Raw genomic sequence first — 15,301 nt, 5'->3', positions numbered from 1 at the left:
AGTGCTGGATGAGCAGAAACTTCCTCCAGCTAAATATTGGGAAGACCGAAGCCATCCCAGTCACAAACTTCGTTCCCTAGCTAACGACTCCATCCCTCTCCCTGACAACTCCGAGGCTGAACCAGACTGCTCACAACTTTGGTGTCACACTTGACCCCAATTTATGCATGAAATAGGAATTGTTGCGTGTGTGCGTTTTAAATAAATACAAGACTACAGTGGTTTGGTTAAATCAAACTCAGGTTTATAAAGCTAGAAAATATTTGGTTTTAGGATTTAACTGGCATTAAGTGAATTGAGGAAACATTTATGCAAAATTAAGATTGCTCACAAAATAAGCAAAAACAGCAGATCTACAATGAGTGTAGTACAATAAAACCAGTTTAATTCTTGATAAAGTACTGAAAAAGGCAACTTTTATTATAAAAACCCAAACCCATTCATGATTCAGCTAAATAGTTGGAAGCAGAATATTGAGACTCCACCAAGGGGAGGAAAAAAAAACTAAAAAAGAAAGAGTTAATTGGTTTCACCATTAGTAAGTAGCCAAAGTATCAGTATTTCAAACTAACCATATGGCTGAGACTAAAGATTAGACTAGGCAATGATATACAAACATTTACATTTCAGTTAAAGTTCAACTTGGTCAACAAGAAGCAATTGGTCTTATTGTGTGGCAAGCACCCGTAGACTTAATCAGGCTTCTCACACGATTGCCACATTGGCTCAAACTGCTAGGGGTTCTCTTCATTTAGAAAGTGCATTTAACTTTTTATCTGAAAGCACACCAACACACCCTTTCTCAGAGGCATGTCAAATATTAACTTGAAACTCCTTCCCTAGTGCTGCTGAAGACTGGATATTATGCAATGCATAACTGCAACTCACGAGAAAAAGAAAACTTTATTCCCATTACTCGACACAATTCATGCTGCATTAAATTGGAATTGCGCATTCTGCTGTTCTATTTAAATCAGAGGGCTCAGCATTTCACTGTTTCAGTTCAACGTAGTTCGCTGGAAAGAGACCATATTTGCCCCGACATTCCCCTCGCCACCATCCTTCGTCAATCATTTCGATGTTGGTAATGGTGTCATCCGGATCAAATGAAATTTCATCATCGCCAGCTGAAAAATGCATTTGCATGTATTTTAGCCACAGACGATATCCTCTTAAGTTGTATATAATTTACAGCACATAAACAGGGCACTCTGTCCAATTGGTTTATACACCACATGAACCTCGTACCCTGTACTTCATATAACCCCATCAGCTTTCCAGTTCTTTCGTGCTTATAGAATCAAAGTTACAGCATAGGAGGAGGCCATTCAGCCTATCCTATCTGCGCTGGCCGAGAACCCACCTTCCAGCACATGGTCCGCAGCCTTGCGGGTTACAGCACTTCAGGTGCATGTCCAGGTTTTAAGAGTTTAGGGATTCTGCTCCACCAGCAATATGGGCAGCGAATTCCAGACAACCACCACCCACTAGGTAAAAAAGTTTTTCCTTGTGTCCCCTCTAATCCTTCTACAGTTTAAATCTGTGCCCTCTGCTAATTGACCTCTCCGCTAGGGGAAACAGGTTCTTCCCATCTACTCTATCTAGGCCCCTCAGTTAAGTCACCCCTCAGCCTCCTCTATTCCAAGGAAAGCAACCCTAGCCAATCCAATCTCTCCTTGGCTGCAATTTAAGCCCTGGCAACATTCCTGTAAATCTCCTCTGTACTCTCTCCAGAGGAATTATGTCCTTCCTGTAATGTGGTGACCAGAACTGTACACAATACTCCAGTTGTGGCCTAACCAATGTTTTGTACAGTTCCAGCATTACATCCCTGCTTTTGTACTCTATACCTCAGCTAATAAAGGAAAACATTCTATATGCCTTCTTCACCACTTTATCTATCAGTCCTGCCACCTCAGGGACCTGTGGACATGCACTCCAAGATCTCTCACTTCTTCTACCCCTCTAAATATCCTCCCTTTTATTGTGTATTCCCTTGCTGGTTACCCTCCCCTTAAAGACATCTATGCTATTCACCTCAACCAATCCACATGCTAACAAATTTCACGTTCTCATCACTTTCTAGGTAAATAATTTTTCATCAATTCCTATTGGATTTATTAGTGACTATCTTATATTTATGTCCCCTAGTTTCGGACTCCCCCACAAGTGGAAACATCATCTCTACATCTATCCTATCAAATCCCTTCATATTTTTTTTTTAAAAAAAGACTTCACGCCTCAGCCTGCTCTTTCCTAGAGAAAAGATCCCTAGTCTGTTCAGTCTATCCTGATTGTTATAACCTCACAGTTCTGCGATTATGCTTGCAATGCTTTTTGAGCATCTTCTCCTGTGCCTCTATATCCTTTCGGTAATAAGACGACCAGAACAGTGCACAGAACTGTAGGTAAGCTTAAAAGAATGGTTCCGGTAACGCAATTTGGACTGCATGAAGGGAAACGGCTGAGATGGAGACTGACTTTACAGCAACCCTGCACTTACCAGCCTGGTAGTCATACAAAGCCACTGCTGTAATTCCATACTCATTTCCATACTCTGCATAAGTGGGTTCATCTGTAAAAGGAAGAGACTGAGCTGAATGAATCGTTTACAATGAAACCAAACAAAAAAATTACATTAAAAATGATGTTTTAACGCGACTTCATCTATCGCCTTTCCCTTTTAAAGCAAAAAACATTCCAATGTTAAATCATTTACAGTTGGATACACTTAATATACTGCTCTTGTTGCTGGTACACAACTTGGAAGTCAACCATTAAAGCTGCATATTAGCCATTACCTCTTTGGTAATCTTGACTTTCATCGGGCATCTGGTAAACTGCTTCTTGTTCATATGTTGCTTCTTGGTAGTGTGCCTCATCAGTGCTATAGTTGGGCTCTGCCTCGTAGATACCCGAATACTGGTTCTCCTGCTGATTTTCTGCTTCATGCACTGGTGGCTCCTACAAAGTTGGGAATATTTGAAACTTGCTTCAACTTGTATTCCATATTCAATCCTTCCTGATGAATTAACTACATGATTACCAATAATGGTTATAGACCATTACGCATCTGATATTGGGTCGCCACCTCTCCCCATTTAATTCCTGGGAGACTCCAGGACACTGCTGCAAGCAACCAGGAAGAAAATTCAGTGTGGCATTAAACATTTTTCATTTTTATTAGTTATTAAAATATTGGAGACGGATCTTAAAAAGGCTGTTTTGACTGGGCAGATCAGTTGGAGGCCAGAGGTCACATGAGGAAAGCTTCCAGGGATACGTACAGAGTTGGCAACCTGATTTGTCTTTATTCTTTGAATGAAACACATCTTCCACACTATGAGTGAAGCCTCATTTGTTAAGTCTTGAAGGAAATCAGGGTCAGAGCAATCACATAAGATCATGCTGCTACAGATAGGCAGGGACAGAGTCATATACAGAATAGGAGGCCATTTGGCCTATCAAATACATGCCAGCTCTCCGCTGAGCAATCCAGTTAGTCCCAGTTCCCCACTTGATCCCCATAGCCCTGCAAGTTTACTTCCTTCAAGTGACCATCCAATTTCCTTTTGAAATCATTGATTGTCTTCGCTTCCACCACCCTTTTGGGCAGTGGGTTCCAGGTCATTACCACGCGCTGCGTAAAAAAGTTCTTCCTCACATTCCCTCTGCACCTCTTGCCCAAAACCTTCAATCTGTGTTCCCTAGTCCTTGAACCATCAGTTAATGGGAACAGTTTTTCCTTGTCTACCTTATCTAAGCCAGTCATAATCTTGTACACCTCTATCAAATCTCCCCTCAATCTCCTTTGATCCAGGGAGAACAACCCCAGCTTTTCCAATTTAACCTTGTAACTAAAATCTTCATCCCTGGAGCCATTCTGGTAAATCTCCTCTGCACCCTCTTGAGGACACTCTCATCCTTCCTGAAGCGTGACGACCAGAACTGGACGCAATACTTGGGGCCTAACCAGAACTTTATAAAAGCTTCAGCAGGACTTCCCTGCTTTTGTACTCTATGCCTCTATTTAAGCCCAAGATCCCATACACTTTGCTAACCACTCTCTCAATGTGTCCTGTCAAAGATTGATGCACATGCACCCCCAGGTCCCTCCGTGCCTGCACACTCTTTGGGTGGCGCAGTGGTTAGCACCGCAGCCTCACAGCTCCAGCGACCCGGGTTCAATTCTGGGTACTGCCTGTGTGGAGTTTGCAAGTTCTCCCTGTGTCTGCGTGGGTTTCCTCCGGGTGCTCCGGTTTCCTCCCACTTTCAAAAGACTTGCAGGTTGATAGGTTAATTGGCCATTATAAATTGCCCCTAGTATAGGTAGGTGGTAGAGGAATATAGGGACAGGTGAGGATGTGGTAGGAATATGGGATTAGTGTAGGATTAGTATAAATTGGTGGTTAATGGTCAGCACAGACTCGGTGGGCCAAAGGGCCTGTTTCAGTGCTGTATCTCTAAATAAATAAAATAAATTTAAAAAAAATTTAAAAAAAAAACTGTGCCATTAGGTCTTTATTGCCTCACTCTATCCTTTCTTCTAAAATGCATCACCTCACACTTGTCTATTAAATTCCATCTGCCGCTTGCCTGTGTATTAATATATTATAGCTTCCAGTACATGCAAATGCACCACACAGCGAGCCCGACTGACTATCTTAAATTGGTTGTCAGCGTAATTCTTAGCACACGGAGGATTATTTAGCAAATATTGTTCAGTCACGGAATCGCACCAAATGCTGGACACGGTTTTGAGTTTTGCAAGCATGGGCTGGTTGAGTACGGGCTGTACCTTGCCCATTGTAAACAGCAGAAGGGACATATTGTTTGATACGATCTACCAGTCTCTGGGATGCATGGCCTTTATACCTAGCATCACACTGGCATTGCAATTCATATATCACATTACTCATTTGTGTGATAGGCAGGACATCTTTTTGGCTTGATGGCAGCATCACATTGAACACCACATGTGTTGCTCCTGCACAGTAGCAGCATGAAACAGCTAGCTTCACCTGTTGCTCAAATTTTGGGATACATTACCCTTCCAGGGTAATTTGAGGTAGACTGGACACTTTTCAGGGCCAAAAATGACAGCCTTAGACCTGTTCCTAAGTTTGCGTGACATACAGTGAGAAATGATCTGATCAGGGTAGCCATGGTCAGGCAGGATATCTTTGATTCGCCCTATTTCAGCATCAAGCTTGCATGGTGAGCAAATGGCTCGGGCTCGATTTATGAGGTTGCCGATAAGGCCAATCTTATAGCATCTGGAACTGTAAGAATCCTAATGCGTGTATTGACCAACGAAGGTAGGTTTGCAGTAGACCATTGTAGAGAACCCTTTAAGAGATTTCTCAAATAGTCCATCGAGGAAAGGTGAATTTGAGTGGAGGATGGAGCCCATTAAGGCGTGCAAGGAAATTATTGCATGCAGCTGTTGATTCAAATATCGCAAACGTATCATCTACGTATCTGAAATATGCAAGAGGTAGGAGTTTAGGACTCATTCCCTCAAAGACATGCTTCTCATGGAACCAATGATGCTTGCAAGAGCTGGGCCTAGAGGGGATCCCATGGCAACACCATCTATTTAAGATTGTCAGTAGGGCTCGCAGTGTAGTGCATTTGCGCGTACTAGAAGCTACATATATTAATACACAAGGCCCTGTTCTTTGCAGACAGAAAGAACATACAAACGTTGTGCCTGTTTCAGCTAAACAAAATAAGTAACAGCCATTCCCTGGTTCATTCCTCAGGGCAATGCCTTGACCAGAGTCCAGCTGCCTGGTTTAAATTTTAAAACAAAGCTTGGCAGTTAACGGTCAGTCAGCGTAAACTTCTCGAAGGAATGCTCCATGGCAATGCCTTTACCAGAGTTCACATGCCAACCAATCAGCACTCTCCTCTCATACAGTATCAAGTTGTCTTCCCTTACATTGGTATTCTTGTGGATTGTCCTGATGAATGCAAGACGAAAAGTTTCAACAACATGTCTCGATTTTCAGCAATACTCCAGTTCGAAACTACAAATGACTATTTGTACACTCTATAGTTCTGGCACATCTCCAATTTCCCTGCAGATTTGCTCCTCCATCTCACTATTTGCAGGCCTATAGAATACCCCTAATAGTATGATCATACCCTTTTTGATTCCCAACTCTAACCAAATAACCTTTCCCCCTCAAGGACATCCCCTCTTTCCGAATCAGTACTGCCACCCCACCTCCCTTTTTCCTTCTTTATCTTTTCTGAACTTTATTTCCTTGTATATTAAGTGCCCAGTCCTCACCGTTTGCAAGCCACGTTTCCGTTATTGCCACGACGTCATATTCCCATACTGCTATTTACGCTTTGGCTCACCAACTTTATGCATTTACATACGTGTACTGTAATCCTGTCTTTGCATTCCTCGTAGCTCTTCTCCGTCTGTTCCCATCTAATTTGGAACTACTTCCGTCTCTAGTACTGTCCAACACTGATTTTTTGAAAGGTGTGAAACTTTGAAATGTTGATGTTGAGAGAGACTTGGGTGTGCTCGTACAAGGAATGCTGGTACAGCAAGCAATTAGGAAGGCAAATTACATGTTGGGCCTTATTGCAAGGGGATTGGAGTACAGGAATAAAAGTCTTGCTACAATTGTACACAGCTTTGGCGAGATCACATCTGGAATATTGTGCGCAGTTTTGGTCCCCATATTTAAGGAAGTATAAACTTACATTGGAGGCAGTGCAGTGAAGGTTCACTAGATTGGTCCCTGGGATGAGAGGCTGAGTAAATTGGGCCTATATTCTCTGGAGTTCAGAAGAACGAGAGGCAATCTCATTGAAATACACAACATTCTGAAAGGGCTTGACAGGGTACTTGCACAGATGGTTTACACTGGTTGGAGAATCTAAAACATGGGGGCACAGACTCGGAGAAGGGGACGACCATTTGGACTGAGATGAGGAGAGGTCCTCAAAAAGAGTTGTGAATCTTTGAAATTCTCTACCCCAGAGGGTTTTGGATGCTGCATCATTGAATATATTTAAGGCTGGGATAGACAGATCTTTGTTCCCTCAGGGAATCAAGGAAACCAACCACACTGGTGAACCACCCTAAGACCCTTGATAGGGTGGATGTGGAAAGGATGTTTCCCCTTGTGGGAGAATCTAGAACCAAGGGTCACTGTTTAAAAATAAGGGGTCGCCCATTTAAGACAAAGATGAGGAGACATTTTTTCTCAGAGGGTCATGAGTCTTTGGAACTCTCTTCCTCAAAAGGCAGTGGAAGCAGAGTCTTTGAATAAGTTTAAGGCAGAGGTGGACAGATTCTTGATAAGCAAGGGGGTGAAAGGTTATCGGGGTAGATGGCAATGTGGAGCATTCAGCCATGAATTTATTGAATGGCAGAGCAGGCTCGTGGGGCCAAATGGCCTACTCCTGTTTCTAATTTGATGTTCGTATGTGCACCCTGTGAGGACATTGGTCCCAGTCCTGCTGAAGTACAACCCGTCCCTTTTAAATAGGTGCCTTCTGTCCCAGAACTGGTCCCAATGACCCAAGAATCTGAAGCCCTCCCTCCTGCAACATACTTCAAGCCATACACTGATCCTGTCTATCTTCCTATTTCTACTCTCACTAGCACGTGGCACTGGGAATAATCCAGAAACTACTACCTTCAAGGTCCTAGTCTTTAACTTCCTCCCGAGCGCCTAAATACATAAATCAATACCGGTCCTTGCTATGCCATTGGTACTGATGTGTATCACAACTTCTGACTCACTCTCTTCCCCCTACAGAAGATCTTGCACACTTTCCGTATTCTTTACCCCGGCACCAGGGAGGCCACACACCATGTGGCACCCCCGGGGACATTTACAGAAATGTGCTGTCTGTCCTTGACAATGGAATCTCCTATAACAACTGCATTTCTACACTTTGCTGCTCCCTTCTGAACATTCCCATGTCCATTGCACCATGGTCTGGACTGCCCGAGACTTCTTACTCATATGTTGTTATAAGTGCCCAGAATCAGCACCACTCTCCAGTTTGTCTTTGTTTGGAGACCGGTTCCACAACCAGCTTTACTATCTATAGTTTCAATGATCTGGGAAGTTTGCTGGACTACATTTATCCTCCATTTGACCTGAACCCACTCCTTTGCAGATGGACGAGACAAATCTTGAATATACTCAACAACTGAGGATCCACAGCCCTCTGGGGTAGAGAATTCCTAAAATTCCCAACCCTCAATGAAGAAATTCCTCCTCATCTCAGTACTGAATGGTTGACCCCTGGTCAGGAAAACACTATATGCCAAATGGGAAATATTAATTTAATCGGTTGGAAACTTACATTAGACTTATGATGGAAAAATCCTACAAGTTAACTTTTAATAAACTAGCAGCCAAGATGGCCACTGCAATTTACATTTGAAACACCAGGAAATTGAACTAGAGACAAAAAGTCCAACAGGCAGCTCAGCCAGAACAATGCTATAGCTAACAGATTATCCAGATGATCCTTGTTAGCGAGTCATTCAAAGTCACCCTGGGGCATGTAGAACCTTGAATTTCATTTGAAGATTCCAGGATAATTCTCATTAGAAACAAAAGGGATTGACAGAATCATGTGACTACTGGCTCATCCCTGAAGAAACTAAAATTTTGTGACAGACAGCAGACAGGCAGTAACTGAGGGTACGGCAACGAAGGTGGCAGCTGCTCTCCCCGTGTCTCTCTCTTTCTCCCCAGAAAATATCAAAAGAACCAGCTGCAACTGTAGACCAAGCCGACAGATCGATACAGCCATCAACCAGGGGAAGAGAATCAACAACCAATTCTGCCTTCAGGAGCCCTGAGCAAAGAAAGCCAACCACAGTGCACTTGGACCAGTGAAGACTTCAAGACTACAGCTTCAGCTGAGGACTACTGGACTTACAGGTTGTATTTAAGTTCCATTTATTCTGGACTTTAATCCAACCAGATCTGTTTGCCTGTAATCTTTTTGTGTGAGACAGTCTCTCATGTGAATGTGTAGCGTATTTTTAGTATGTTAAAATCGGGTTAGAGTGTTGAGCTTAAACAAGAACAAGGTAAGTTTATTACGCTTAAGAAAACCTGTCTGATTGGTTCTTTTGCGATTACCTTAGAGGGAAAAGGGTTACACTCAACTGAGGTGGTAAGCACTATCATTGTTTTTAAAAAAACAAACCCTGTTGCCGTCAAACAAGAGGAAGGGTGAAAAGGGACCCCGAGACCCCCTCCTCACCTGGCCGTAACACCCTTACCTTAAGATTATGACCCCTAGCTCTCGATTCTCCAGCGAGGGGAAACAGAATCTTAGCATCTACCCCATCAAGCCTTTTTACTACTTCCTGCTTTGGAAAAGTCTGTTGCAGAAAACTGCCTTGTAGTACGCTATCTTGGGCTGTGGCCTGATCGATCCTTACTGGTTGGAAAAGGATCATTGGCTGAGCAAGTCCCTGTAAAGTGGTCACATTCTAAGGTGGGTATTGGGAACCAAAAAATTCTCAAGTGAACTTTTACTGGCAATTGATCTAGCATTTCCTTTTACAGAAAAGCTGATCAGAGTGATGCCAACCAGTCTGAAGGCAGAAATAAAAACATAAAACACCTCATGTGCTGTGCAGCATAATGGTCCTCAGAAAAGTCACCTCTGTTGGAGCTGCTGCTGGTTTTTGTCCTGACTAGGCGATGCATTCCAGTCCTTAGACTGTAACTCCCTTGAAAGGAGCCAAATGCAGCCATGTCAAAAGGTAACCTACCCAACAGGCCTGGTCACTTATGATGCTTAACAATCCAATTACAGTTTGGCGGAGCTTAGTGCACCTATCTGCCTAGAATCTTAAGGTCCTCCTGCACTATGGATTATCCAGCCCATGAGATGCTCTGAAGTACAGCCGAGTCTCAGTGCTTACTGGTTTAGTTTAGTTTTTCTTTTATAATGGTGGGCCAGACCTTTGTGACCTTCACTCACAGAGAGGTGGCAATGAGGAACCCTGTTAAAACCAGCTGATGTCCTCCAGCTTTCATGAAAACCACATGTTTCACTTGGGACCTTTAGATCTGGTCAACTGAGATATTGTGTGAGTCTCATGTTAAGCACTTCTATTTGCAGCCCTGATCTCAGAGTTCAATTGTTAACCATCTTCATTCTCATTCCCCACCTCCCTATTCCTCAAGTGTACTGCTCCCAATCATCATGGGAATTCTGAAGCAAACCCTTGTGCATCCATTGGGTGCAATTTTCTATTCTGTTCCACTATACATGGTAGTGCAAGTCTTACTGATTTGGATTTTACTCAGTTTCTTTCAGATCTTCCTCCCCAGAGAGAGTCTATGACTGTTTCTACTGGGAGAAAACCCCAATAAAAGTTGGACAACCCCCATGCAAGTGAAGTTGGATGTGATATGCCCAGCAGGGCTAGAAGCATCAACCAGACTTTCTTAGAGGTATTTTCTTGGATTATCGTTGGAGAAGCCTCCCAATGTCCAGTCATATTCACATCTTGTTTTGACTGTCCTTGAAGAAATTATAGGCCAAAGGTCACCTGATACCAGCCAACATCAGAGTTGCTTCAATGATGCTTTTCCAGGTGTTGTCTGAACCTCTGAGCCAAAATGTCCCCAAGGGAAGTTCAATGTCATGAGACAGTTAGTTACTTCCTTGGTGCAATCTAATTTTTTGTTTAAAAATAACAGAATTCGGAGCCAATTGATAGCAATAATTAGAGAGGCTTGCATTTTGATTATTCATAAATTGGTTGAAAATTAAAAGTTACTGACATTCTGAATATTAGTTGAATGTTAAATGCAACTTACCTCATAAACTGGACTGGGAGATCTCTGTTCTTTAACAGGCACTGGAGCAGCAGCAGGAGCAGCAGCAGCAGCAGGTTCTCGAGCTGGAGTAGGTGCTGGCGTAGATACTGCAGCTGGTTTCTTTGCCAATTCTTGCTCCTGCTTCCCCAAAACAAAAAATATTTCTTATTAATATACTTATCGATCATGCTTAATGGTTTCAGAAATTCTCCACAGAATGAATTTACTTGGTTCATGAACACAATTAAATCAAGTAAAAATACAGAAAATCAACCCAATTATGTCCACAATTGTCTCCCCACATTACCTTTCTTTTGAGACGGCAAAGATTCTAATGAGTGACTCTCTGTTTTTAGCTTTAATACTAGAACCCTCTTACACTTATTCATGGAATTTCCAATTTGGGTCCAGCAGTAATCTACACATCAAAAATCAAGAAGTATACTTAATAACCTTCATTCCACAACTAGCCTCCAAACATTCCAAGACTAAAACGTCAGCTTGGCTTCATTGGTAACACGCACCCCAGAAGGCTGAGGCTCAAGTCTCAATATGTATTTGAACACCATACCCGAGCTTGACACTTCAGTGTAGTGCTTCAGCATTGTGGGACTACTGCATAGTCAGAGGTGCTGTCTTTTGGGTAAGATATTAAATTACGAGCCGGTCACATTGCTCAGGGTGCAAAAGATCACAGGGCACTATGTGAAGAACGGCAGAGCACTCAGGTGTTCTACTCAACACTGCTCCCTTAGCCACCACCACCAAAATCAGATTAGTATCCATTCATTCATTTGCTACTGGTAGGACCTTGCTGTGCACACATTTGGTATAATATATTTAAACGTGATAATCCACTGGTCATCAAGTGCCCTGCAGAAGAAAGGTGCCAATATTCCACCGCTAACAAAACATGGAAGACTAGAAGAAAGAACTTGCATTTCTATAGCACCTTTAACAACCTCTGGATGTTCCCAAAGCACTTTACAACCAAAGTGTCGTCACTATTGAAATGTAGGTGAACCTTGGTAAAAGCTATGGACCATAATTTCTGAAAATGGCAAAGTTTTTTTTTTTGACATGAGTCCATGTCAAACACATTAGATGAATGATGCATTTCAAGTCTCAAAGTGGGTACTTCTACAAACAGTTAGTTATTTAGCTTTACGACACCTCCCATCTCCTGAAAATAAATTGATGGGCTTTTTGTGGCAGTTTTCTTTTTTGCTTACAAAGCTGCAAAATAATTTCTGTAGAAGAAAACAGTCAATTCCAACTGGAGATATTTTGAAAAAGGTAAGGTGTTGGGGGGAGGGGGTGGTTGGGAAAGAGAAAAGTAGATCAGTTATTTTCCACAATTACTTTGTGCACATTCATTTAAAAATAATGTTCACATTTGCAGCCATTGCATCATCTTATCCTAAAACTTTTGATTAGTTGATCTAACCTCCTGCAGCAACTACTTGCTTGGTTCCACCCTATGCCTGAAACTAGCTGCCCATAGTCATTTCATTTACCTGAAGGCATTACAGTAAACAGCTAAAGGTGATGGGAAAAATGTCTACAGGAGAAATGTAGTTTAAAAGGTAGCAATGCTAAATCACTTTAATATGGATATCAATATCACGTTTGCCCTTTAGCAACATTTATATAACACCTTTCACATACCAAGTGCTTCACAGCCAATTCACACACAGCAAGATCTCATGAACAGTAAGTGAGATGAATGACCAGTTAATTGGAATAGGAGCAGGCCATTCAGACCCTCAATCCTTTTCTGTCATTCAGTGAGATCACAGCTGATCTGTATCTCAACTCCAGCCTTGGTTCCAATCCTTTTATCCCTTGTTTCGCAAAAAAAAAAAAAACAATCTCCAACTTAAAGCAGTATATCTCAATTTTTTTTTTTTTGAGGGAAACATGTTCCACACTTCTACCACCCTTTGTATGAAGAAGTGTTTCCTACCTTCTGTCCTGAATTGCCTGGCTCTGAATAACGGTTAAGTCCCCTGGTCCTAGACTCCCTCACCAGTGGAACAAGTTTCTCTGTCTATCCTATCAATTTCTTTCAAAATCCTAGAATTCAAATCACCCCTTAACCTCCATGTTCCAGGGAATAATCTGTTATGGATGAGATTGATTCAAGTAATATTGGCCAGAAGCCCCTTCCCCCCCCACCTTGTTTAAATAGTGCCACAGGATCTTCTGCTTCCAGTTAAATAAACAGACGAAACAAAGGGAAGTAGAACAAAAGAAAAACAGTCGATGCTGTTCTACGTTGCATACGAGCAGTGACAATCAGCACATAAAAAGGGGCTGTACCATACGAGCCAAGACAACAGATCTGTGGAACTTCCAATCCCATGACCTCTAACACCAAGAACAAGGACAGCAGGCACATGGGAACACCACCACCTCCAAGCTCCCCCTCAAGTCACACATCATCCTGAACTGGAACTACATTACCGTTCATTCACTGTCACTGGGTCAAAATTCTGGAACTCCCTCGCCGACAGCACTGTGGGCCTACCGACACCACATGGACTGCAACAGTTCAAGGCAGCGGCTACCTGCTCAAGGGCAATCAGAGATGGGAAATAAATGCTGGCCTTGCCAGTGATACATCAATGAACGAATAAAAACAAAAAATGCCATACTTCAACATTTGATGGAAAGTCTCACTGAGCAATCTTTACAGATTTCCTGCAAGGCCAGGAAACATCAGAAACAAGCAGTATATAATCCCATCAAAATTTTGTGGCATTAAATCCACTAATAATCAACTATCTATATTTCCTTTTGACCACCTCAGTAAAACTATTTGGTCATTATCACTTTGCTGTTTGTGGGAGTTTGCTGTGAGCAAATTAGCTACAACAGTGACTACACTTCAAAAGTATTTCATTGACTGTAAAGCACTTTGGGACATCCTGAGGCGTTAAATAAATGCAGGTCTTTCTTTCTTTAAGTGTCCATATCAATGCCATTGCCACAAAGCAAGAAAAACAAAGAAACTCCAGAACTACACACAGTGCAACCCATGACATTAATAACTTGACTCCTGGCAGGACTTTGGCTGTACTCGATTATAAACTACAAAACAGAAGTGGTTAACTGGTCAAAGCTTATTTTCTGTGCCCTATTCGAAGAGCAGGGGAGCTCTCCCTGGTGTCCTGGTCAATATTTGTCCCTCAACCACCATCACTAAGACAGGTGATCTGGTTATTGGTTCATTACTATTTGTGGGAGCTTGCTGTGTACAAATTGACTGCCATGATTCCTACATTGCAACAATGATTATACTTCAAAATATTTTGTTTATTATAAAGCACTTTGGGACATCCAGAGGTTGTGAGAGGTGCTATATAAATGCAAGTCTTTTTTTTAAATACCATCTGAAAGCCACTAGTTTCAAATGTGATGAACCAGCAGGTGGACCTTTGTTAAAATCTTTCATGGGACGTGAGCGTCACTGTTAAGGCCAAAATTTGTTGTCCGTCCCTTATTGCCCTTGACAACTGAGTAGCTTGCTAGGCCATTTCAGAGGGCAGTTATGAGTCAACCACATTGCTGTGGGTCTGGAGTCATATGTAGGCCAGACCAGGTAGGGACAGCAGACTTCCTTCCCTGAAGGACATTAACGAACCAGATGAGTTTTTACAACAAATCGATGAGCGACTGGCCAACGGGAGTGACTAACTGCAGTGAAATTCCACCAAATGCCATGGTGCGATTCGAACCAGTGTCTCCAGGACATTAGCCTGGGCCTCTGGATTACCACTATGCCACCATCGCCCCCTCCAACTGCAACCACAACCAGCCACAGGACATCATACGTGAGACACCAAAACACAAGCCACCAAAGTGACACCACCATATTCACTGCAACCACCTCCCGAAACTCTGTACTTTTGTGCATATTTCTCCCCAGCTCCACCAAGGGAGGGAGGCAACTGAAGTCAAATGAAGAGTGAATTTATTAGAGCAGAGAAAAGCTGCTCATTCCATTGTAACTTCACATACAGGAAGAGTTGGTCAGATTTTTGAATAGCCCTGGTTGGCTATATTTCTGGATTCTAGAATGCTAGAACACCAGAGTCATTGATCAGATACCAGCCCTGCATCAGAAACAAGGCTTGCAACAGTTAAACCACGAATTGTATGTTATTTGCTTATCCTACAACTTTGAAAGGCCTCTTTCGCACTGCAGATTCTCCACCAACCTCCAATCTCTTCTTGGCTTCCTCTTGCTCTAGCTTCTCGCTGGCACGACGACGAGCTCTCTCCTCCTCAGCCTTCTTTCTATCCTCCTCCTCTTTCGTTTTGGCTAGGTTTTCAAATTTGGAGCGAATACTGCTCGCACTGGCACTGGCTGCAAAATGAAAAGAATGAACTAAATTCATGAAGTTCTGGCAACTTCTCTCAAGCACCAAACCACCTCATGGAACTAGTCCAATATAGGAGTA

At 42.5% G+C, this 15,301-nt stretch overlaps 1 protein-coding gene across 5 annotated transcripts in view; it reads right to left on the bottom strand.

The window, feature by feature from the left end:
* Positions 1 to 222: 222 nt before the first annotated feature.
* Positions 223 to 15,301, bottom strand: part of LOC137377161 (src substrate cortactin-like) — a 78,167-nt gene continuing 63,088 nt past the window's right edge. For 4 of the 5 annotated variants that reach the window (XM_068046552.1, XM_068046555.1, XM_068046556.1 and 1 more), the window contains 5 exons: positions 15,059 to 15,207; positions 10,836 to 10,976; positions 2,802 to 2,964; positions 2,504 to 2,575; positions 223 to 1,127 (listed from right to left, as the gene is read on the bottom strand). In XM_068046552.1, coding sequence (XP_067902653.1) covers positions 991 to 1,127; positions 2,504 to 2,575; positions 2,802 to 2,964; positions 10,836 to 10,976; positions 15,059 to 15,207 — 662 coding nt within the window. In that variant the 3' untranslated portion in view covers positions 223 to 990. The remainder of the gene's footprint in view (positions 1,128 to 2,503; positions 2,576 to 2,801; positions 2,965 to 10,835; positions 10,977 to 15,058; positions 15,208 to 15,301) is intronic. The other variant, XM_068046554.1, reaches the window with a different exon arrangement.

The sequence above is a fragment of the Heterodontus francisci genome, chromosome 14 (genome assembly GCF_036365525.1).
Source record: "Heterodontus francisci isolate sHetFra1 chromosome 14, sHetFra1.hap1, whole genome shotgun sequence".
In the NCBI taxonomy this organism is placed as follows: Eukaryota; Metazoa; Chordata; class Chondrichthyes; order Heterodontiformes; family Heterodontidae; genus Heterodontus; species Heterodontus francisci.
The sequence above is the reverse complement of the archived record's forward strand: the minus strand, read 5'-3'. Positions and strand labels throughout refer to the sequence as shown.